This window comes from Amphiura filiformis, chromosome 3 (genome assembly GCF_039555335.1).
Source record: "Amphiura filiformis chromosome 3, Afil_fr2py, whole genome shotgun sequence".
Lineage (NCBI taxonomy): Eukaryota > Metazoa > Echinodermata > Ophiuroidea > Amphilepidida > Amphiuridae > Amphiura > Amphiura filiformis.
The window spans coordinates 16,659,056-16,684,078 of record NC_092630.1 but is presented as its reverse complement, the minus strand read 5'-3'; the positions used below and the strand labels follow the sequence as shown (position 1 = coordinate 16,684,078).

Here is a 25,023-nt window from a genome sequence, read left to right as displayed (position 1 = left end):
TTTATTGTGTTTTTAATCATTAAGCTCTGACTCAATAAAACATTATTCTTTCAAATGTTCAATCCCAGCAACTTTAATTTTAAATATTAAGATATGTCTGTATATCTTTGTTGATTTATATCAAATCATATCAAAATATTGGTCTTATTATTCTTTATCAATATAGGAGCCAGCCAGTATCATGTCAGCCTTCCTATATGATGCTATTTGGATGTATGCTCTTGCTTTGAACAACTCTGAGGAAGCAATTGCAGATGGTGATGTTGGTAACATGTTTGAAAAGTTATTGAAGAGCAACATATCGTTTACAGGTAGGTTACAGTATTTAAGGGTATTTGAATGATTTCTTCAAAATGATGCCTTAAGGGTCACTGACCTTTGCGCAGTATTTTTTGTGGGGCCGGAGAGCACATCAGACCTGATAACTGTATCCACTTGCTCAAATTGTCACTAATATCATGTGTGAGGCTAACTACTCCCTATTTCAAAAAAATACAGCACTAAGTTTTTTTGGATTAAAAATATATTATCCGAGTTTGAAATGAAACATAAGCGAAATCCCAATCCTTTTGTTAGTTCTAACTGGCGATGAAAGTCAAATTTGAATAGTTTAGCAATTTTAGGGGAAATGGGCCAAAAACATACAATTTTGCATGATTTCTGACAATTTCAGTCTCAAAATTCACAGACTTGGCACAAGTCTAAGCATTCAAAGTTTTTAGTATAGGCTATGAGTTTGCCCATTTATACCGGTAATTTAATATTTTATGTTAATTTTGATAAATTAATGGTTATAAAGGATATAAGCAAATGTGTTTTCAAAAAATTACATATAACCTGAAATTAGCCTTAGTGCAAATCTTTGGCTTAATTCTCACAACATTCGAAAAACACGTGTTTTTGGCCCTTATTTCCCAAAATTGGCCAAATACTAAAATTTGACATTCAGTGCCTGTTAGAACTAACTAAAGGACTATTTTAGGCAGAAGTTGATTTTTTTAATTCCACAAAATTAATGCTGTAATTTTTCTGGAATCAGGAGTACACCTTTAAGGGGGTACTACACCCCTGCCCAATTTTGGGCATATTTTTGAATTCTTCTCAAAAGTTTAAGCGCATTGGTGACAAGTAAGATATGTATATTGGGCTATTCCAGATGTATTCCGCACCCCCTATGGAAGACATTTAAAAAATGCAATTCCAGCTGGAATTGAGATGTGTCTAGAATTCCAGCAGTCATTTTTAGCAAAGATTCCGGCTGGAGGGTATGGAAGACATTGAGATTAGGTGAAACTCTGGCTGCTAAAATAAACGAAAAAACAAGAGTGGGGATTGTGGAAGACATTCACATTTCTTAATATTCCGGCTGGAAAATGGTCAAAAATGCTCCAATTCCAGCAGAATCTTCACTTATGATCACCATCTCGATTAACCTATGAAAGACATTTACTTGAATTCTGGCTGGAAACAAAAATGTTCTAATTCCAGCTGGAACCCTATGGAAGACATTTACATTTACGTGAATTCGGCTGGCCATATTAGACATATTACCACAATTCCGGCAGTGTCTTCCATGGGGTTTTCCTGACATGTGAATTCCGGCTGTCAATTTAGCCCCGAATTTCGGAAGTGTCTTCCATAGGGGGGGTGCGGAATACATCTGGAATAGCCCATTATAGGGGCAAGGACTACAACTACTGCACTGGAAATTTTATTTCAGCACAGATAACAGTTGTAGAGTTACAGCCAAAAATGAGGGGAAACCAATATTTGATCAATAAATCAATAACTACTTGCCTTGAGTTGCTGCATTTTCAGTGCAGTAGTTGTAGTCCTTGCCCCTATAATATACATATCTTACTTGTCACCAATGCGCTATAATTTTTGAGAAAAATGCAAAAATAGGCACAAAACTGGCCAGGGGTGTAGTACCCAAAGCACTACATGTATTCTATGTACCCCAAAGATATTATTATACTATATTAACCAAATAAATCAATAATGACCTTTTCAAATGACATAAACGGAAATCAAAATCTAAAAAAAAAACATCCACACATACAAAATACAGACAACCTACTATTTCCTGCACCAAAATACATTGTAGATCATATCTTTAAGCAATTTCATTTCTGGATCTTTATCAATGGAATATTAAAAACAGTTTTGATAATTCAGTTGTCAAACTACATCCAAATCTACTACAAGTTTAAAAATACTACTTCCATTGAGGTTCAAGCTTTTTCATTCCCTAAGGGAAATTCTAATCATGTATATATCATTCCATATTTAAGATTTAAAGCATTCATTCATTCATTCATATTTATTCAGTACTCACATAAAAAATATTACAGCACATATGATAAAAAGATACATTATAAATACATACAAGATGTGGTCAATTGCATGAAAAACCAGATATAGCAACGAAATGTATGGATTATGGAGTAAACACCAGACGAGTACCAAGGATAGCCCAAAAAGCCTCAATAAAATTAAGGCTTATTTCCATTGGGGTCCTTAAAGAAAAAAGAAATGGGGGAAACAAGCAGATCAGGCAACAGAACCAAATAAATAAATAAATAAATAACTCCCAATAATAAAATAAATAACTCCCAAACCCAAAATATTGCACATAAAACAATACTGTCATATTTATGACAACTTCTCAGATCCACTGTTTTTACCAAATTTAGCGGTATAAACTGTCAGAAATGTTCCCTATGCATCTTGAGATGAAACAATGAAGGTATCTCAATATTTGTCCCCATTTTGCATCAGTGTGCCATGTACTAGACTACCCCGTAGTCCACTTGCCCATTGTGCATACTCTGGATATTGTATTTAAACTTAAAACTCCGATCTAATTAATGTGTGCACAATTGATAGATTTTCACATCTGATCTTTTCAGTCATCCTACTCCCTCTGTTTGTTAGCTTCCCAAGTGGACTACTGACTTTGCCTTGCGGTTAAGATTTTTAACACGGGACTCTATGGAGAGTTAGGCCAATTTCTGGCCTAACTAAAATTGGCCATGATGTGATTGGTCGCACATATCTCGCTATGGTTTAAATCTTCTGGGCCCGCGCCATTACCATTAACTACACCGTACACAACTGTCTGTGGTATTTATGCGCTTTTGTGTTGACGCCAAAGTTAATCTCTCATCAAACATCTAGCGCGTCTTGTACTATACCATGCTTAGTACTTGTGGTTAATGGACTGATAAACAAGTATGCTTGACAGTGTGTTTTTAGAGAGCAAAGTCCAGGGGGTAAAGTCCATAGTCGGATTTTTGTGGTTCGCTATCAATAAACTGGTAGATTCCAAAATCAGAATTGTTCAGTATTAAAGTGAGCCATTATAATTATTAATTAGCTGGAATTGTATTTTTTTTAAATGTCTTCCATAGGGGGGTGCGGAATACATCTGGAATAGCCCAATATACATATCTTACTTGTCACCAATGCGCTTAAACTTTTGAGAAGAATTCAAAAATATGCCCAAAATTGGGCAGGGGTGTAGTACCCCCGTAAAGGTGTACTCCTGATTCCAGAAAAAATTACAGCATTAATTTTGTGGAATTAAAAAAAATCAACTTCTGCCTAAAATAGTCCTTTAGTTAGTTCTAACAGGCACTGAATGTCAAATTTTAGTATTTGGCCAATTTTGGGAAATAAGGACCAAAAATACGTGTTTTTCGAATGTTGTGAGAATTAAGCCAAAGATTTGCACTAAGGCTAATTTCAGGTTATATGTAATTTTTTGAAAACACATTTGCTTATATCCTTTATAACCATTAATTTATCAAAATTAACATAAAATATTAAATTACCGTATAAATGGGCAAACTCATAGCCTATACTAAAAACTTTGAATGCTTAGACTTGTGCCAAGTCTTTGAATTTTGAGACTGAAATTGTCAGAAATCATGCAAAATTGTATGTTTTTGGCCCATTTCCCCTAAAATTGCTAAACTATTCAAATTTGACTTTTATCGCCAGTTAGAACTAACAAAAGGATTGGGATTTCGCTTATGTTTCATTTCAAACTCGGATAATATATTTTTAATCCAAAAAAACTTAGTGCTGTATTTTTTTGAAATTGGGAGTAGTTAGCCTCACACATGATATTAGTGACAATTTGAGCAAGTGGATACAGTTATCAGGCTAGCGCAAAGCACTATATAGATTTGAACTTGACAGTTATTGACCAGATTTTATAGGTAATTTTACCTGACCAGTAAGTGACCAGTAAGTGACACATAAATGTGGTATACGTGGCATGACTTAATCAAGTCCACCTGTCTAGTTCTATCCACGTTTGCTCAAATGAACAGCGGAATCTTTTAATTAAATGACAAGAAACTTAATTACGTAAGATATATTAAAAAACAAAAGACCTTGACATGTGGCATCATATTATTATTACTGACACTTTTGTATTGATGATAACGAGAAGAAATTAAAAGTATATTCAGGGAACAATTAAGATTGGGAAGTGACAGCGGTCTTCAGCAGTAGTATAGCTTTGTAACCTGCCATTACCCTGGAGCAACCAGTCACGTATGTCACGTAAGACTTCTCCGTAGTCCACTTCCCCATTAAAACTCTCGATTTGTATCAATTGATAGATTTTCACATCTGATCTTTTCAGTCACCGTACTCCCTCTGTTTGTTAGCTTCCCAAGTGGACTACTTACTTCGGATTGCAGTGAAAATGCTTAACACGGGTGTCTATGGAAAGCCTGTCGGATTTCTGGCCTACTAAAATTAGCCAGGGGGGGGGCATGGGGAAAATCCCCCAGTCAGAACTCTTACCCCCAGTTGCCCACCCCCAGTATAACAACCCAGAATTGCACAAATTTCCACTCTTTACAGCAATTTTGCACAAAATTTGTTGATATTTCCCCCCTGAAAATTACTTTTCCCCCCAATCCCCCCCAAAAAAATTCCTGATGCTGCCACTGTTTATCACCCTGTCAATATCCTGATGGCTGCCCCAATACATGCGTAAAGTGTCTGATTCCCAGTGGTTTATCAGGCTCTGTAATGTGCAGATGGTAACCAACCACATCCAGTCAGGGCTTTGGTATAAAGAACAGTTGAACTCCAGGTAGAATTGTTCTTGTTGCTGTCAATCATTAATTGTTACAATTTCAGGCAAGTTTAATTAATAATTTTTGTTTTGTTTCAAAGCAAATGGTTTCATCAAATAAACAATGTGTTTATTATTGTCATGCAGCGGGCAACCTAATTGTGTTATGGTCACGTAGTATGCAATGTGAGTTATCATGAAAGCAGTATGAGCTCTATGAGTACCGTCTCTTTTCGTAGATGGCTACCTCTCTCAAATTGCACGAGTGAAGCCAGCAAAGTTGCTCTATTGCAGTGTGCTAAACAGGATTCTTTTCATAAGGGAAAGGGAGGTGGAAGGGGGGAATGTGAAAATGTTCAAAACAGGCCTAAAAACAGACCTAAAAGTGGGGTTAAAGGGTTAATTTCAGTCTTTTTTCATACAAACTGATATTTTTTCTACACTTTTTGGAGGTCTCCCCCCATCCCTCCCTAAAAAATCGTAGCTCCGGGCCTGGCTAAAAATATATTTGTGACACAACCAAATAAAATGAAAATAATTGTTTTTTAGTTGTGAGCTGTTTTGCCATTCAAATCTTTATGTTTTTTTACTAAACACTAATGTTTTCAACAACTATAGCTTAGCCTTTTTATGTTACATTTTAACATCAAATTAAAACTGAACAATAGAAGTTCTTTTTCGCGATCTAAAAATCTGAAAACTTGCTTTTCATGAATTTGTCCTCCTTTTGCTTGATACGGTCCCGTAACTATATGATGGGGTGTACATGATGATTCAAGTGGAACGTTGTACAACCAAGTCGTATATCATTCTTTCATTCATTCATTCTTAATGAAGCATGTTAAACATACCTTAATTTGTACATTTTGACCTCCAAATAAAGAGTCGTCAATAGTCAACTAGTCATGACTATTTGGTGTTGACTACTAAACATGCTGTAGTTGTATTATCTCTACTTACTCTAATAGCCACTGAATCAGTATTCACCATTAAATAAAAAAAACTGTAAATATAAAATTGTAGATTTTGCAACTGCTGTAATAAATGTGACATTTAAACATTGATTTTAGGATTACCCCCAGACAGAAATAATTCGACCACAAACACCAATTGCGCATCTGTCAGGCATTCAGACAGACATTCATATATTTATTTGCATCAAATATCATAATTATGTTACAATAAATTAGCATGCACATTAAGAAAACAGCTTCCACAATACTTTGAAAATATAGTTAGTATTATTACCAGGACCTAGATGAACCTACCTAAGATACCTCCCCAGTGAACTATCTACCTGGGAGCTGATCAAGTCATAACAAAACTAATAATAACTATATTATTGGATATACCGCCCCAGTGAACAATCTACCTGGAATCTAGTACCTCCCAGTGAACAATCTACCTGGGAGCTGAATTGATCATGTCATAACAAAACTAATGAATATATTATTGGATATACCGTCCCAGTGAACAATCTACCTGGAATCTAGTACCTCCCCAGTGAACAATCTACCTGGGAGCTGAATTGATCATGAATCAGGACCTAGATGATCATGTCATAACTAAACAAATGAATAATTATATTAGTGAATAGTGGGCTGAATCTTTACGATAACTGTGCATGAATACTGTTCTTCCAAGAGATTGCTTCCTGGAATCCTAGGAGAGAAATTCCTGAAAGGTTAATTTGGATATAAAATAGTATATTAATCCAATATGAAAATATATAAAGAAGTATACATGTACATAATTAAATACATGTTAGAAAACATTGCCTTACTTGACTGTTTTAACATTGAGTAATCCTTGATAATATTATAGTGAAAGTTAAATCACACCCATAGAACAGTTCATTCAACATGTTAAACTAGCTCAGAGAAGAGTTACCACCGAACTACTTTTTCTACAAGATGAAGTACCTGCAAAATTTATTCTTTAATATAGCCAAGCACAGGGTGGTCTTTTGACATTTTTACCGAAACGAACTTTGCTGATACCACCATCATAAATATAAAAGAGCCCAGAGCATATGAATATATGTCAAATTGCACACCCCTAACTCTTGTAAGTAATTACATATTTCATTTCATTTTATTCGCCAGAAAAACGTTATAAAATACATATATTGCCCATCTATAAGCACTACATCAAAAACAATTAGATATTTAAAAATGATTATATAAGCCCCTTGAGAAAGATCATCAGGACTGTTAGATAACATACCAATGGTAAACTGCTTCACGAGTCCAACATTTCGATATTAATACATCTTTGCTATAATTGCTACTGGTACCACACTTATGTAGATAATATCCTGGTGTAGGTTATTCACCCAGTAGTTTAAATGAACAAAGCAAAGTGAGTTGCACATTTTTTGTTACAGTATTAAATTTAATTTACAATATAATCTTCTTCAGATAATGTCACATATTTTATTAAATTTTCTTCGATTATCCAAGATTATTCTTTCTTATACATCAACATTTTTAATTAGCCATAAACTTTCAGCTTTTATTATACTATTTTCAAACCTTTAATGGCTTTAAATGCACACCTTGCAATAGGGAGTGGTGGGTGGGAGAAAAATTCACCATATGACTTGTCTGCATGAATGTTGACAGAATAATGGTGGTACATACACACACACAAGAATCAAGCCTTGTTAAAGGTGATCGCTGATTGGCCCAATGATCACTGATGGTGCCCATGATAAACAAATAGACAATACACATGTATCACCTCATATTGATCTTATATCACTTCATATTGATCTTTTAGCAATAAACTAACAGGACCAAACCATTATTTCTGCAGGGGTCAAACTGGTTTTTAACCTGGTGGTTCAAAAAACGTTATTATGGGAAGTGAAGGGAGAGTGGGTGATATGATGACAATAACAACAATAAGGGAGCGATCACTATACAGGGGGGCACGGAGGGTTTTAGGGGGGAACATAAATTTTTTGATTGACTTGAGGGGACATGAAATGTTGACCTTAATATTGGAGGTGGGGGGGGGGGGCATAACATTATATACAAGGAATGGAGGATTCAAGGGGGGAAGTGAATCCTTCAAAATGAGGGGGATGCGAAATTTTTGTGTGAAAATATATGAAAATCCTCTGTTCCCCCTGGCGTAAATAGTGATTGCTCCCTAAATGACTTATAGAATAGATTAAAATTATATCAAATTCGCTGCCAGTTGACAGTTGTCCTGATTTTTCTTTATCTCCCTGCCTTTGTCTCACCACTTTTGACAGCTCATTTCTAAAATATATGTTATTGATTTTATTGCTGCACGATTGTAAATTAGGCGAAAAAATCAAATTAAATTACTTAAAAGGTTTGAGGCCTGTGATTTTTGTGATATAAGCAACCTGAACCATTTCTAAACCTTAACCAAAAAAAATAGTACCTCATGAATATTCACACCCCAACTTTAAAAGTGAGGTGCAGTTTTGGGGGCATGGGGAAAATCCCCCAGTCAGAACTCTTACCCCCAGTTGCCCACCCCAGTATAACAACCCAGAATTGCAAAAATTTCCACTTTTTACAGCAATTTTGCACGAAATTTGTTGATATTTCCCCCCTGAAAAATTACTTTTCCCCCAATCTCCCCCAAAAGAAATTCCTGATGCTGCCACTGTTTAGCACCCTGTCAATATCCTGATGGCTGCCCCAATACATGCGTAAAGTGTCTGATTCCCAGTGGTTTATCATGCTCTGCAGTTGGTAACCAACCACATCCAGTCAGGGCCTTGGTGTAAAGAACAGGTGAACTCCAGGTAGAATTGTTCTTGCTGCTGTCAATCATTAATTGTTACAATTTTGAGCAAAATTTAATTAATAAATTTTGTTTTGTTTCAAAGCAAATGGTTTCATCAAGTAAACAATGTGTTTATTATTGGCATGCAGCGGGCAACCTGATTGTGTTATGGTCACGTAGTATGCAATGTGAGCTATCATGAAAGCAGTATGAGCTCTATGAGAACCGTCTCTTTTCGTAGATGGCTACCTCTCTCAAATTGCACAAGTGAAGCCAGCAAAGTTGCTCTATTGCATTGTGGTAAACAGGATTTTTTTCATAAGGGAAAGGGAGGTGGAAGGGGGAAATGTGAAAATGTTCAAAACAGGCCTAAAAACAGACCTAAAAGTGGGGTTAAAGGGTTAATTTCAGTCTTTTTTCATACAAACTGATATTTTTTCTACACTTTTTTTTTTTTTTCCCCCATTCCTCCCTAAAAAATCGTAGCTCCGGGCCTGGCTAAAAATATATTTGTGACACAACCAAATAAAATATGATGGGGTGTACATGATGATTCAAGTGGAACGTTGTACAACCAAGTCGTATATCATTCTTTCATTCATTCATTCTTAATGAAGCATGTTAAACATACCTTAATTTGTACATTTTGACCTCCAAATAAAGAGTCGTCAATAGTCAACTAGTCATGACTATTTGGTGTTGACTACTAAACATGCTGTAGTTGTATATCTCTACTTACTCTAATAGCCACTGAATCAGTATTCACCATTAAATAAAAAAAACTGTAAATATAAAATTGTAGATTTTGCAACTGCTGTAATAAATGTGACATTTAAACATTGATTTTAGGATTATGGGAAGTGAAGGGAGAGTGGGTGATATGATGGCAATAACAACAATAAGGGAGCGATCACTATACAGGGGGAACGGAGGGTTTTAGGGGGGAACATAAATTTTTTTGATTGACTTGAGGGGACATGAAATGTTGACCTTAATATTGGAGGTGGGGGGGGGGGGGCATAACATTATATACAAGGAATGGAGGATTCAAGGGGGAAGTGAATCCTTCAAAATGAGGGGGATGCGAAATTTTGTGTGAAAATATATGAAAATCCTCTGTTCCCCCTGGCGTAAATAGTGATTGCTCCCTAAATGACTTATAGAATAGATTAAAATTATATCAAATTCGCTGCCAGTTGACAGTTGTCCTGATTTTTCTTTATCTCCCTGCCTTTGTCTCACCACTTTTGACAGCTCATTTCTAAAATATATGTTATTGATTTTATTGCTGCACGATTGTAAATTAAACAAAAAAATCAAATTAAATTACTTAAAAGGTTTGAGGCCTGTGATTTTTGTGATATAAGCAACCTGAACCATTTCTAAACCTTAACCAAAAAAAATAGTACCTCATGAATATTCACACCCCAACTTTAAAAGTGAGGTGCAGTTTTGCACCTCAACAGTCCGGTCCGACTGCCTGATCAGGAAGTACTGCCGAATCAGGCAGTATGTTGCCGAGTCAGGCAGTATGGTATCCCACAATGCAGTGCTCTTTTTCAAATAGAGCATCTTTTAATATACCGTTATTTCTTGGTTTAGAGTAAAGAAGTAGGTAAAATATATAAAATTATCAATGAATGTACAATTAGTAGTAATTTTTCATCAATTTTAGTTAAAATAAAGTTAATTTGCATATTTAAATCAAATTTTTAAAACCGTTAGAAATGTTTTGTTATTTAAATTATTTTTCTCCCGGTGGAATTTTTTTTTGCCCGGTGAAAAATTGTCAATTTACATGTAGCTCATGTGTGTCAAAGTAAAATTTCCCCCGATCTTTTATAAAATCACCATGAACAATTTAGTCCTTAGTCTGTCGAATTCGGAAGGGTTACTAAAGCCTGTGTTGCCTAACTCGCAAATTTAGTCCTTAGTCTGTCGAATTCGGAAGGGTTACCAAAGCCTGTGTTGCCTAACTCGGCAAATTTAGTCCTTAGTCTGTCGAATTCGGAAGGGTTACCAAAGCCTGTGTTGCCTAACTCGGCCCCGGGGGGGGGGGGGGTACTCAAGTTTGGTTTTGATAGGGACGTGTCGCTGAGATTTTGGAAGTAGACCCATAAATATACCAATTTTTCAAGAAATTTGGACCCATTCATATACCAAAAGTCAAAATTTTCGGCCGAATTTACCCAAAATTGTCTTAGTTTTTACCAATTTTCCCAAAATTTTGGGAAAATTTTGGCTAGATTAAGGAAAAATTGGGCTGTTTTCCGAAAAAATTGAGAAAATTTTGAAAAAAGGACCCATTCATATACCAAAATAGGCTTTGAAAAAGGGGTCATTGATATACCAGAAGGCTGAAAATGCTACCCATGTTTGCGCACGCCCCCGTATGGTCATTTGTACTGAGTACCTCCCCCGGGAACTCGGCAACATGCTGCCGGATTCGGCAGTACTTCCGGATCAGGCAGTCGGACCGGACTGCTCAAGAGAAAAGTCTTGATTCCAAGGTGTGATGAAGATGATGATAATGACTACGCAAGTCTTAATATCACACCTTTAGCTCAATTTATACTACATCACTGAGCGATAATCTGGGTTTTTAAGCCAATGAAGTAGATCCCTTTTTGTTGCGTTGGGAAGGGCGCGCTACTTCATTGGTCAAATACTAATCACTTGTCGCTCATCGATGGAGTATGAACTAAGCTTTAACCCAGGCTACATCCCAGGCCTTTCAAAACAATGCTGTAAGTCTTGATGTTGTAGTTTTTTTATATTGACGCTTAACCTTCAACTTCCACAATTACCAATGTTTTCTTTTGCCTTGCGAGTGAAAAAATGCAAGGTTTCATGATAATCATATCTGATGGGTTTACATTTATTTTGCATCTATTTTAAGAAAATGTTTTAAAAGAATCGATTAATGTGATTCTGTCTCAAATTAAAGCCAGTATTGCCAATGCGGCTGTTTTTCTATCCAATTGGAGCAACAAGAAAATTCCCAACCATTGCTAAAAAAGAAAAGCCACAACTTGTCTCAAATCGACTGATTCTGAAAGCATCAGGTTGCTACAGTATTTTTGATGTACCGTATTTGTTCCAACTACATAATGATCCTCCATCATTATAAACAGGATCCCAACTTCACATGTATCAAAGTAGGAATCATCTACACATAAAATCCATGGGCCATTTTCTACGTATGCAATTATGTAAACAATATAAAAAATAAGCGCACACCCAAAATGACTTTGTAAGGGCCCTGGGCAGTTAATGGAACAAATATACGTTATTTTCTCTTGGCTTTGACATTTCATGATTTTGTTGAATGGTTTTCAGAAGTTTTGAAATGCATGAATGATGCATTTTAAGACCAGCTTTCTTCATTCAAATGTGACGTGTCATGTCAAAAGGAGACACTTTTGGGCAGGTAATTAATTTTGAGGTTTTACATATCTTAAATATAGAGATATTTTGCTCCACACACTGCTTTTCCCCAATGTAATCGGACATTCCTAAGCGAAGATATTGAGTTCGTAAGTTATAGTATTATGAAATTGGAAATTGAGATATCGCCCTTTGAAAATATTATTGACAATGTTGAGAGTAGGAATTACCTTGAAAAATGTCTCAAAAAATACAAGATGCCAGTTATATTCCGGTCTGAAACTATCAAACAAAATTTTAAACATTAATAACATCACATATTCACAACAAACCCAAATAGTGAAAAAATCACTCCTGGGCAGATTTTTGGCTATTTCTCCATTTACGATCCTGCCCAAAAGTGTCTCCTTTTGACATGACACGTCACAAATGTTCTTTATTGGACTTGTGTAAAACCAACCGCAAACATCTGGTCTTGGCTGCTTTTTTGGACTTCAAAACATGGCTGCTCCAGAGTTTTGAGAGATTCACTGTGCTGGTATACTGAATAGTTTTAGCAACACAGATTAAAGCCCTTGACTTTAAAAAATTAGTGTGAAGCTGGATAAGAGCCTAAGTGCTTCCAAGGATTTACTGAATTAAATGTGGCTTACATCTTTGTTATCTTGTCACAGAAATACATAAGAAAATCACCCCCATGTAATTCTTTAAAAATATATAATGTGATTAGATCAAAGATTGCTTAAACTTGACAAAATAGATGTTTGTGTTAAATTATACTCTGTTGTGATAAGCCTCACAGTATTTTAGAGGCCAGTCCCATGATTTTGTATGTGCTGTAGGATTTTGTATGTGCTGTTGATAACAACCCAAATACAAAGATTAAGGTTAAAGCCATAATGTGTGATTTGCATTCAGAATAGATTCCTATTTAAATGTTATTTTTTACTGATCACATTGTCCCCTTTTAATTTTGAGCCAAACAAATGAGGTAGAACAAAGAAAATTGTTATTTCATTCCAGCGCCTACAGTGCGTGTATTATAGCTCGCCGATCGTATTATTATCACAAATATTGGTGATATGCACACAGTTTATGTGTCAAGACGTAAGACAAATAGCAATATGCACACAGTTTATACGTCAGGAATTCAATGATTTATGAATACACATGCACAATTAGATGTTTTTTATCCATATTTGCCCAATTTTGAAATTTGAGCCCTGCATTAGGCCTAAAAAAAAATTGTTTGATTTATTTTTTACTTTTTAACCTGTAAATTTCGTTTGATAAAGGCTTTGGATTTTTTTTTTTCTCTTTTTTTAAATTTATTTATTTTTATTTATTTTTTTTTTTTTTTTTTTTTTTTGCAAAAAATAAATAAAAAAAGTTAGGGTAGGGCCTAATTTTAGGGTAGGTCGGGTTACGCCAATCAAACAATTTTTTTTTTAGGCCTTAGCGGCCATTTTTAATATATTTTTTAATTTTTGCCCCAATGTCATTTTTGGATTTGTTGTTCTGGAGGGTGTTTAGAATCACTAGCAAGCAAAACATTGGTGTTCCAATTTTGTAAATTATCTAATGGTACAGTATGGCAATACAATATAACCTTCAAGAGGATATTGGAAAGCATTTGCTCAATAATTGAATACAAGTAGAAGGAGAAGTAATTTATCTTAGGAAAGATTTAAATGAATACCCCGTGGCATTTTGGGTAGGTTATTTTTTGTTTTACCTTAGGTTTACCATTAAACACCTGTTTAAGGAAACTGCAGTGGGAGACCTGGGATGTGCATTACATTATGCTGTTTGGATATCCCTAAACATTTAAAAGCTAAAATTGCAGCAAGGCCCATTAATTTAAAAGTTTAAAGTTCCTCTGACATTGTCTGATGTTCAAAATCAAATGTGGTGTTTTAAAAAAAAAATTGTTTTTTCATTTAGAAAAACCGCTTTTTTGTAATTTGCTCAATATATTGATCCACAATATAAATCACATATAAAATGTATGATTATTAAAGTCTTCTGTTCTTTATTTTACATAAAATCTGATGTCCCAACAGCAAAAATAAAGAACAGAAGACTTTTAATAATCATACATTTTATATGTGATTTATATTGTGGATCAATATATTGAGCAAATTACAAAAAAAGCGGTTTCCTATCAGTCCTATCTAAATGAAAATATTTGAAATTCTTGGAAAAAATTAATGAAAGGAGTATTGGGAACAAAATAGCAATTTTCTAGAACTTCTTCTTTGTTTTACCTCATTTGTTGACTCTAAATTAAAAGGGAACATAAATGTGATCAGTGAAAACTTTTAAGTTTTAAAACATTACAAAAGTTTTTAAGTTTTACAAAATGTTAAAACATTTTGTAGAAAACAAATAAGAATCTATTCTTAATCACACATTATTACTTTTTAAATGAAAAAAGGAAAGTCAAAGCCGGGAGACAAAGTGACTATTTTGGATTACGACCTGTTTTGCCTGATGACTTTGAGTAATTCTGTTTGATGAAGTATGGCTGTAATCTTTGCACATGACTTAGTTGAAGTTACAGCAAGACATTGTTTATACTGGGATGATGGATGTAGTCTCAAGGACTACTCGGCCAACTTTATAGTGACATTCAGCATTTTTCTATCGGAGTAAACAAGCTGGATTGCTCCGGTTTACGGATTAAAAAAAGCCCGGTAGAAAAAGCTGTCCAATGGCATTTACCTGCAAATACCGACTGATCTTCCTCTGGTATTTGAATTTATCCTTCAAAAAGAGTGTTTTCCACTCAAAAATGGGTTGTCCTTCATTCAACTCTTTGAGAGAGTGGAAATTCATTTGGAGAGACCTACCTGATCAGTGACACAAGATTGAGGATTTGGATTAACTCCAACATCCAAGCTGTTTTTTGCCTCAGTGGAAGAAAGGAAGGAAGGGAAAAGATGAAGAGAAAAGATCTTTTTTCTGACCTGGTTTTGAAACAATGACCCCTTGTGCCAGGCCCGGATCCAGGCATGGGTACACTGGGCCTGTGCCCCTCCTTTTTGAGGGTCCTATTTGTTTTGAAGCACAGTTTCAGACAATAAACATATAAAGTCAGTACAATGTGGTATCACAATTTTGCATCACACTTTTAAAGTTGTATGGCAACAGGTGAATTTTGGGGCGCAAATTGCACTGCGATATGGCTTTTTTTGAACGCTGATGGGATGCATGGTCTTGCAGTCCCTTCATCCTGTATGGTTTTATATGGTCTAGTCCCGCAGGGGTTGGATATTATCTTTATTACCAGAATGTATACAAATTGAGCCAAATCTGGCAAAACAGAATGATATTTTAATAAAAAGTTAGTTTTTTTTTTTCTGGATTGGGAATAGATGCTAGCATGATTATTTACACAGAACCAGCACTAGAATACGATGAGTATTTAACACAGAGAAATATATAAAGCTCAATCCTTTAATGAAATCAGTTTGAGGTCAAGGTTCTTGGTAATCAGAGGAGAATTACTAGTATAAGAAAGATATTTAGTTCGATTATTTGAAACAGGAGAAATATTGGGTGTAGAATCTTTCCTTCATTTTGATTTGCTGTTGAATGCATTTAGACAGGTTTTATTTTGGAAATATATATTTAAAGCTGCATTCGGTAAGTGTACATTAAAGCTGACAACCATTATATTTTTGTTAATTCGGTATTGTGAATTCAAATATTTTGTATACAGCCAAGCTGTATTTGAACCCCATCGCCCTCAAAAAGGACCACAAATAATGCCTCTATAGGATCATACAAGGGTATTTCCAAATTTACCAAGAAATGAAAATTATTCATCTGATCCAAAGGATCATAAAAATGTAACATTTGTATGAGTAAGACCTGTAGTTATCAAGTTATAGGGCTCAACAGGTCCATCATCGATATAGCAAAATGCCACTACAAACTTTCATGTTATAATGGTCCACTACTTGTGACACTTTTAACCACATGGACACTACTGTCTTACAAAGCCCCGATTGGTTAATTACATGATATAATCATCTGAGTAACCAATGAAAATATAGCTTTTAGATCTTTTAGGAATTGAAAGCTTAATCCCATTCAGCTCTACTGACTATTCTTGCCCTATCTCTGATTGGCTCAGTACATTACAGCCAATAAAAAAATTCACAAAACACAAAATCTGGGTCGGTTGGATCCGTAGGACAGGTTGTTTTTTCCCCTGCCTAATGCATATTTGCTGATCTTTGCAAGAAAACATCCACACCTTGTTTGTTTATCAATAGATGCAGAGTGTGATTTGTTCGTGTAGTAATCATGCATGTTAATGATCCGTAATTCCTGTATGTCCTAATAAGCCAAGACCTTGTGTGTGGGAGTGATATGGGATATGATCTGTGTCATCAACACTTATTTCTTGTATCTTGTATTGAACTTTGTGAAGTCACGTTTGGAAGTAAGAACTTTTTTTCTGAATTTGTTATGGTATAAGTGCAGGTGGAGCCTGGTAAACTTCACTAAGTTACTCTTATTTCCAAAATGAGTCTCATATACATTGGTCACAGTCATGGTCTCAAGATAGATGATAATTATTAGTCGTATATTTTTTGTACAAAATGACCTCCATTCAAATGGCTCTACCTAACTTTTTTTTTTTAAAGTAATGTTTTATATCAAGCCTTGGGATCTCCTTTATAGAACCCATACCATTCCTCTTACGTGTCAGTCAGCTTTATGGTCTCAATATTTTGAGTGCTAATGTCACACCACTCTGTCATGCCCCCATAATCAAGTTGCTTTCCAAAGAAGTTCTTTAAAATTCTTGGTTATGAATAAATTATTTTAAATTGAAAAAAAATATTAAATTGAATATCTTTGATAATCAGCTTGCAGTAAAGGAGCTGCCAGTCTCAGGAATGCATTAAATCAAAATGCTTCTTAATTATTCATACATGACATGCAAATGTGTACATTTTTTTTTTAGTTAGGAGTTGAGGAATGTAAATGTAAACTCAGAATTGGTTTAAAGACAACTATTTTTGGAGAAAATATACCTTTAAAATATATATAGCAAAGGTTTTATTTAGACTTATCAGTTGTTGTTCCTTATGAAAAAGAAAAGAATAAAGTAAAAAAGAAAAAAAAATGGTAGTAGAATGATATTGAAAATGGCAGATGTCAAAAAGTAATTTTGACATATTTCAGGGAAAAAAAGTTAATTTTAGTTTTACTTCCTGACTAAAAAAAAAAGAAAGAAAAGAAAAATGGTAGTACTAGTAGGATGAGAAATGGCAGATGTCAATAGCGGTTAATTTGCTGCCCGGCAACATTGTAGAGATGTTTGCTCAACTAATATTTGCACTTTTCTTAACAACGTAATGATGGCTTAACGACGTGCTGAAAAGCGTACTCTCGGCTGGGTGAAAATGATAATACGCATCATTGCATGCGATCATTAGTGCTATTGACTTTGAGGAGTGAGGACATAGAGGTCTTGGATTTTTTTAATTTTTAATAACCGTCTTGTGTACTAATGTTAAGTGCATGCTATCTGTAAAGAAGTGGCATGCTAATGTCTGAACCTTATCTGTCCGGATTATCAATCAAAAATGGAAAGTTTTGTGGACATTTTAAAAGTGTTAAAAACAAACACAAGATATCACAGGCTGTTTTAAATGTGACAGTGATGCATTGGGGAGGAGAGCATGGGGCAGAATCGCCCAGTCATGCCCCTAGTAAAAACTCAAATTTTGGATATTTCCACTTTTTGTGGCAATTTTGTGCAAAATTTGTTGAATTCACCCACTTTGCCTCCTCATGTTGACATTGGCTAAATAAGCTGTATTTTTGCTGGAAAGGGGCCGGTTTTTGTCAAACACTTGTATTTTCTCAGACGACTTGACCTTTTGAGGTCATTTATTAGACTTGCTTACCAGTTGTTTTTGTTGTCCATACTACAGTTCGCATATTAAAAAGTGAAATTTGACACATCAGAAGAATTTATGTATCACCATTTCCAGTTGTTATATAATTTCCTTTCCAGGGGGGGGGGGTACTCAGTACAAATGACCGCAAATATGGGTAGCATATTCAGCCTTTTGGTATATCAATCACCCCTTTTTCAAAGCCTATTTTGGTATATGAATGGGTCCTCTTTTTCAAAATTTTCTCAATTTTTTCGGAAAATAACCCAATTTTTCCTTAATCTAGCCAAAATTTTCAAAAACTAAGACAATTTGGGTTCAATTCGGCCGAAAATTTTGACTTTTGGTATATCAATGGGTCTAAATTTCAGACTGACTGACAAGCATCTGTCTCTCGGATCTGTCTCCCGAGTACAAAGGTTGTATCTGCTATGCTATTTACTTATAGATACTGCAACTTTAGTTGGAATGGTCATCACACACATATGTGACGTGTCATATCAAAAGGAGACACTTTTGGGCAGGATCGTAAATGGAGAAATAGCCAAAAATCTGCCCGGAGGTGATTTTTTCACAATTTGTGTTTGTTGCGAATTTGTGATGTTATTAATGTTTAAAATATTGTCTTATAGTTTCAGACCGGAATATAACTGGCATCTTGTATTTTTTGAGACATTTTTCAAGGTAATTCCTACTCTCAACATTGTCAATAATATTTTTAAAGGGCGATATCTCAATTTCCAATGTTATAATACCATAACTTACGAACTCAATATCTTTGCTTAGGAATGTCCGATTTCATTGGTGAAAACGGCGTTGTGGAGCAAAATATCTCTTTATATAAGATATGTAAAAACCTCAAAATTGATAACCTGCGCAAAAGTGTCTCCTTTTGACATGACACGTCACATATGGAGTTGGGCTATTCCATTTCAAATCCACACTCCCCTGTGGAAGATTTTGGAAATATCTTCCACAGGGTGAGTATGACTTTCAAATTGAGCACATTAGGCAATTCCATTTGAATTTCATGCACCCTCTGGGAAAGATTTGACATGAATCTTCCACAGAGGGAAGGTGAGTTTCAAATATAAATGGCTAAATTTTAAGTTCATACTCCCCCTGTAAAAGATATTTCCAAAATCTACCACAGTGGAGTGTGGAGTTTAAATGGAACAGCCCATTGATACAGTAACAAAGAACTAAATTCATCAGATAATTTCATTGAGAGAAAATCTGATTGAGCAAATACAACTGGAAATGTATTGATTTGCGTAAAATGAAGACAAATCAAATAATGTCATGCACAAAGCAGGGCATGGCCATGATATTTGAATAGATAAGGACCATTTAATTAGCTCACGTAACATGGGAATCAATGCAATCAAAGTGACGTTGTGATATTTTTAGGTCATCTTTAATTCAACAACTCTTCCTATACTTTTGTACAGGAGCCAACCGTTGTTAATCCGTGATGAACACACACTTTTGCAGTAAGCGATAGCGTATACGCTGAACGCAAGGTTACGCAGACGCTGCGTTACGCATGAGCGCCGTAAAATTTGTCATGCCTGGAACGTATGCGTAAACATAAAATCACTTATGTTGGCGGAAGCAGCTAAATATTACCGCTTTATTCTTTAGTTTTATTGCTGATATCAACAGAGAAACACCGCGATCTTCTTGTAAGGTTGAGTGGCAATGACAAACAGACATTCCGAAGGAAAGAAGTATGTAAATTAGACATCTTTAGCTTGTTTCGTTGTTGAAAGGATTCAATCATGTTTCACCGTTGTTCATCACCGATTAACAACTCTCGTCCGGCGCGTCTGCGTGGTTTACTTCGCTGCCCTCGGGAAGTAAACCACGCAGACGACGCGGAACGCATCGTTGTTAATCGGTGATGAACAACGGTGAAACATGATTGAATCCCTAAAGGAACTTTCACACAGTGATCAGTGTGAAGGAGAGCAAATATTTGAAATTGTTAGAAACTGGAGGAGGGTACTCAAGTTTGGTTTGGGTAGGCCCTGCCACTGAGAATTTGAAAGTGGACCTATTAATATACGAAAATTCAGAATTTTCGGCCAAATTTAACACAAATTATCTTAATTTTTACAACTTTTCCGCTAAATTTTGGTGAAATTTCAAATTTTTTGGCTACAATGAGGAAAAATTGGGCTATTTTCCAAAAAAATTGGTCTATTTTTCAAAAAAATTGAGAAAATTTTGAAAAACACCTATCCATATACCAAAATTGGCCTAGAAAAAGGGGCCATTGATATACCAGAAGGCCGGAAATGCCTCCTGGATTAGTTAGCTTAAACATGTAAGTCAATCAAAATTGAGGTATCTTTTCATATGAAAATGAAATTAGCAAAAAGGAAGAATACAGCAGTATTGATAAATATAAGTGTAAAGCTCAAGTCAAGTCGGTAAGAACAGACTCCTCCAATACTGATATAAAATTGCATCAGTTGAGCCCATATTTATTGGTCTATAGCTATGAGTTGGACGATACATAGTCCAACCCAATATTTTAAAACTCATAGCTAAATGATAGCTTGGATATCACTCAAGTTTCAACTTTAAGCAGATACTGGTATTGTACTTGATAGAGCAAACAAAAATAAGACTTAAATGATATTCATCCTGTGTGCTGAATACCTGTGGGTTTACAAGATTCAAAATTGCAAATTTGTCATGAGTTGAAACCCTGATTCTGTTACAAATAAAAACAAGTCTATATATAGTGCATGTCTGGTTGTAATTCAAAAATTTGCATTGTAAATATTGACTTGGGCGATCATTCATTGGCAATGAATTTGAATAATTGGATCAAATCTCTCTTTGCAATGTTAAGAAATCTTTGTATTAGGGTTGGCGTAGAATAAGAATTTTCAATTTCTTATTTCTTAACTGCAAGGGATAGCTTAAATGAACTGTACCAATTAAAAAGGATTTGTGAAGATGCTTGTTTTAAAAATAGCAGTTTCTGAATGATGTTCAAGTTTGTAGAAACTGGTCAAGCGGATGTCAGCTTGGCATCAGTGGCATAAGAAAATGGGCTAAAAAGTATAAAAAAGGCCTTAATATCTTAAATATCAGGGTGGCCAGTATCCCTCAGGGGGAAAGAGGGGACAAAACTTATCATGGGGGAGGGGGGGCAGCAACTCCCTGGCTATGCCACTGCTTGTCGCTGAGTTCCTTTGGGGGATCATTTGAAAACAAAAAGTTTAAGGAATTCATGTTTAATATCATGTCCCATTGCTGTTACAACTAGTATGATGTTATTCAGAATTGGCTTTTGGAAATTAATTTTTATGTGATATTCCTCAAATGCAGGCTGTATCACAGTGATTGGTACCCATCAATTTCTGGTGTTTATTGACAAGCCAGATTCTTCAATATGCAACATTGGATTAGTCACCCTACCAGACCAGTGGGTCTGGTAGGTTTGGACATCGATTGCTCAGTGTCAGAATTGGGTAAGTGCTATAGCTGCCATGTGTAGTTACCATGTGTAGATGAATACACTGGACTGTGTGTAAATTGCCAGATGTTCACATGGCAGCTATTGCACTTACCCACTTCTGGCACTGAGCAGTCAACATACACTTGCTGTCTACTGAAGATAGCAATATGGACAGATAGACAATGAATATGGCCTGGTGATAGCACAGACGATACACCTATTCCAGAAAAATACAGCACTGATTTTTTGGGATGAGAAAAAAATATTATCCTGTTTTGCCAAGCAAAACATAGCTATATCCTAATTCTTTAGTTAGTTCTAAACTGGCAATAAAATTCAAATATTAATGTTTGGCCAATTTTGGGAAATAAGGGCCCAAAACTTTTGAAAAACACATCTTCTCATATGTTTTAGATAAAAAAATTAAGATAAAAAAATAAATTTATGAGCATTTCATAGTCTATACTCTAAATTTTGAATGCTTAGACTTGTGCCAAGTCTTTGAATTTTGTGACTGCAATTGTAAGAAATCATGTTGAATTGCATGTTTTTGGCCCATTTGCCCTCAAATTGCAAAACTATTAAAATAGTATTTTATTGCCAGTTTATTGGCGAAACATGATAATATTTTTTTAATTCCCAAAAATGAGTGCTGTATTTTTCTGGAATAGGGAGAAAAGCAGGGGGGGGCCGGCCAAGATTGACTGAATTTTGACGTCGTCATTGGTTTTACACGTAAACACAAAAATGTCTCAAATAATTCCAAAAGTGTATGCATGTTATCAAGCACTATTTTATCAGTCTAAATCTGTTGAGGTTCGACAATGAACCTCATTGTAAGTACTGTTTTTTTGAATTTTTTGTATGAATAACGCACAATATGTTACGATATATACTGAAAATTCCCCCCACGTATACCAATGCGACCTCGTGGTGTAATGGTTAAGAGTCTCGCCTCCCACGCAGAGGGTCCCGAGATCGATTCCCACCCCCGGCAATGATTAAAAAATTTTCTTCTTCTTTTTTCTTAGAATCTAAAATTATTTATTTCCATGTGAAAATGTATACATTGCACTGGGAAATATATTGTGTGCATTTTTTTCTGTAATGGGGCCAATAGAGCTAAAAACGCATCTTGGCTCGGGGAAAAATAATTGCGTCCAACGTGCAGGCAATGTTGCCGTCATATTGTCTGTTTTGTTTACGCTTTTGGCTGTTGCCACATTGAATTATGTAATCCACCGTCGTCTGGAGAAAAGAAACCTTTTGTGCAATAATTTAAAGTCTACATTTTAAGCCTCAATTGAATATGACAGGCCTGGAGTGTTTGAATATAATACATTTGCTGTCTACTGAAGATAGCAATATGAACAGAGATAGGCAATGAACATGACATGGTGATAACAGACATAAAGTAGTTTTAACGGCTATGGTATAGGCCTATAGTTTCAGCCAACGAGACTTGGATAAGTTGATTACATTGAATTAAGCATGATATTTCTTGTGATATTTTTTAATGGCTCAAAACTTACCTAAAAATGTGTAGAAATCAATTAAAAATTAAAAAAATGTATCCAATGGTACTCAGCTACTTGTTTGTTAGCACGTACTGTCATCTAAAAGCTCCAGGTACATAGACATAAAAAAAACCTATTAGGTTAACCAGTGGCGTTCTGTGGCTGCTCCCGGGAGCTGGAGAAAAGGTGCAATTTTGCCACCCCTTCAACATCCCAAAAAGGTTGACCCAATTTTTTTTTGGTGGTTTGAAAAGTGAAGAGCAAAAAAGAAAAAAAGGATAATAAGCACTAGTAACCTAAATAAAGTAAGTTTGTTGAAAATTGTCCGCCCTTTTTCTTTAATAACTGGTTTTGCTGCCTCTTCTTTTTCTGCCGCCCCTTCCTTTTCGACGCCCCCTGACTTTTACCCAGGGGGTGGGGCTAGTGCCCCAAAGTCATGCACCCCCAAAATATGCGCATGTTAACATAGTCTTTCCCTCACAAGGAACAAAGGTGTACCGAACAGGGGAAGGAGACGGTGGAGTAGGTGCAGTGGCAAGTTGCTTCTTGGCTCTAAATACTGGGACAAAATGGCTCTAAATACCAGGATAAAATTATACCTGGAGAAAAAAGTTACGGCCACAATAATTGTTCTAATTTTAGCCTATTTATACAACACATGCACAACAGAGCACGCTAGACTGTAGACTCTGCAATACAAGATAAAAGTCATTGTTACTTCATATATGGGGGAGAATAAAGTATTTAAAAAAATCCAAGTAAACACGATCCTTCGTGCATTGTTATCAAGCTTAACGATTATAATGTTAAGCGTGTTACATAGTTACATTTAATAGAGCGGCCTTGCAGATTTGTGCATGTTTATTTATTTTGTAGAAGAACTTGAACAGGGGAAATTGACTTAAAAGCAAATCCTTTATAGCGAGGTTTTATGGCAAGGAAGTTGTATCCTAAATAGCTGCCAGGTGTCCTATGTTGAGAAATATATAGAATATAGAATACAGAAATTGTCAGAAGACTATAGGGCAGCTATTGGCAATAATCCCTTGTTACACAATGGCCACATAACCTAGATGTCAAACATGCTCATCTGTCAGGGCAAAGGTCCGAAAACCTATACTATGTGTACACTCACAGATTGAACTTTGAATGTGTTGGGTACAACATGGAGCTACCAAATAAGGCTGAAAAGAATCTTCATGATAGTCAATTATCTATGATGTGTGTCTTCAGAAAGCAGACAGGAAAATCATGGGCTGTTGCATTTAAAAACTCACACTCCCCCTGTAGCAGATTTATGGGTAACTTCTGTAGACTATTTGAAATATTAACTCTAGGTGGAATATTAAGGTAAAGCAATGTACAGGGGGAGTGTGGGTTTCAAAATAATTAAACTTAGCCAATTTCATTTAAAAACATATTCCCTCTGTGGAAGACTTCTCTTTATCTTCCACTGGGGAATGGCAATGGAATAGCCCTAATTCACTTTGCCCCCACCCATTGCCCCTGGTGCTGCCATTGTGACATAAGTCACAGTTTCAGTAAATCCCATAAGCCTTTTTGGGTAGACCTCTGATGTCATCACGGTGATGTGGACATGATGTGGTTACTAAGCACTTCACGGCTTTCAAATGCGCAGTAATGATGTTAGCTAAACGATGTGTACATCGGTTGACGATATCTCAGGTCTTTCTGCAAATGCTTATGGGATTTGCTGAACAGGTGAATTATTTAATGCCAATTACCTTTATATCGGGGGTTTAGAGCCACTCACAAAGGATTATTTTGTGAGTTACGTCTTTCTGGTTCTCATCCCTCAGATGACCAATCAGCATGCTTGAGGGACATTAAATTGAT

At 35.5% G+C, this 25,023-nt stretch overlaps 1 protein-coding gene across 1 annotated transcript in view; it reads left to right on the top strand.

Annotated features, from left to right (window-relative positions):
* The window catches only part of LOC140147094 (atrial natriuretic peptide receptor 1-like), a 131,176-nt gene that overhangs the window by 16,007 nt on the left and 90,146 nt on the right, over positions 1–25,023 (top strand). Inside the window, 1 exon segment of the mRNA XM_072168867.1 lies at positions 167–311. Coding sequence (XP_072024968.1) covers positions 167–311 — 145 coding nt within the window.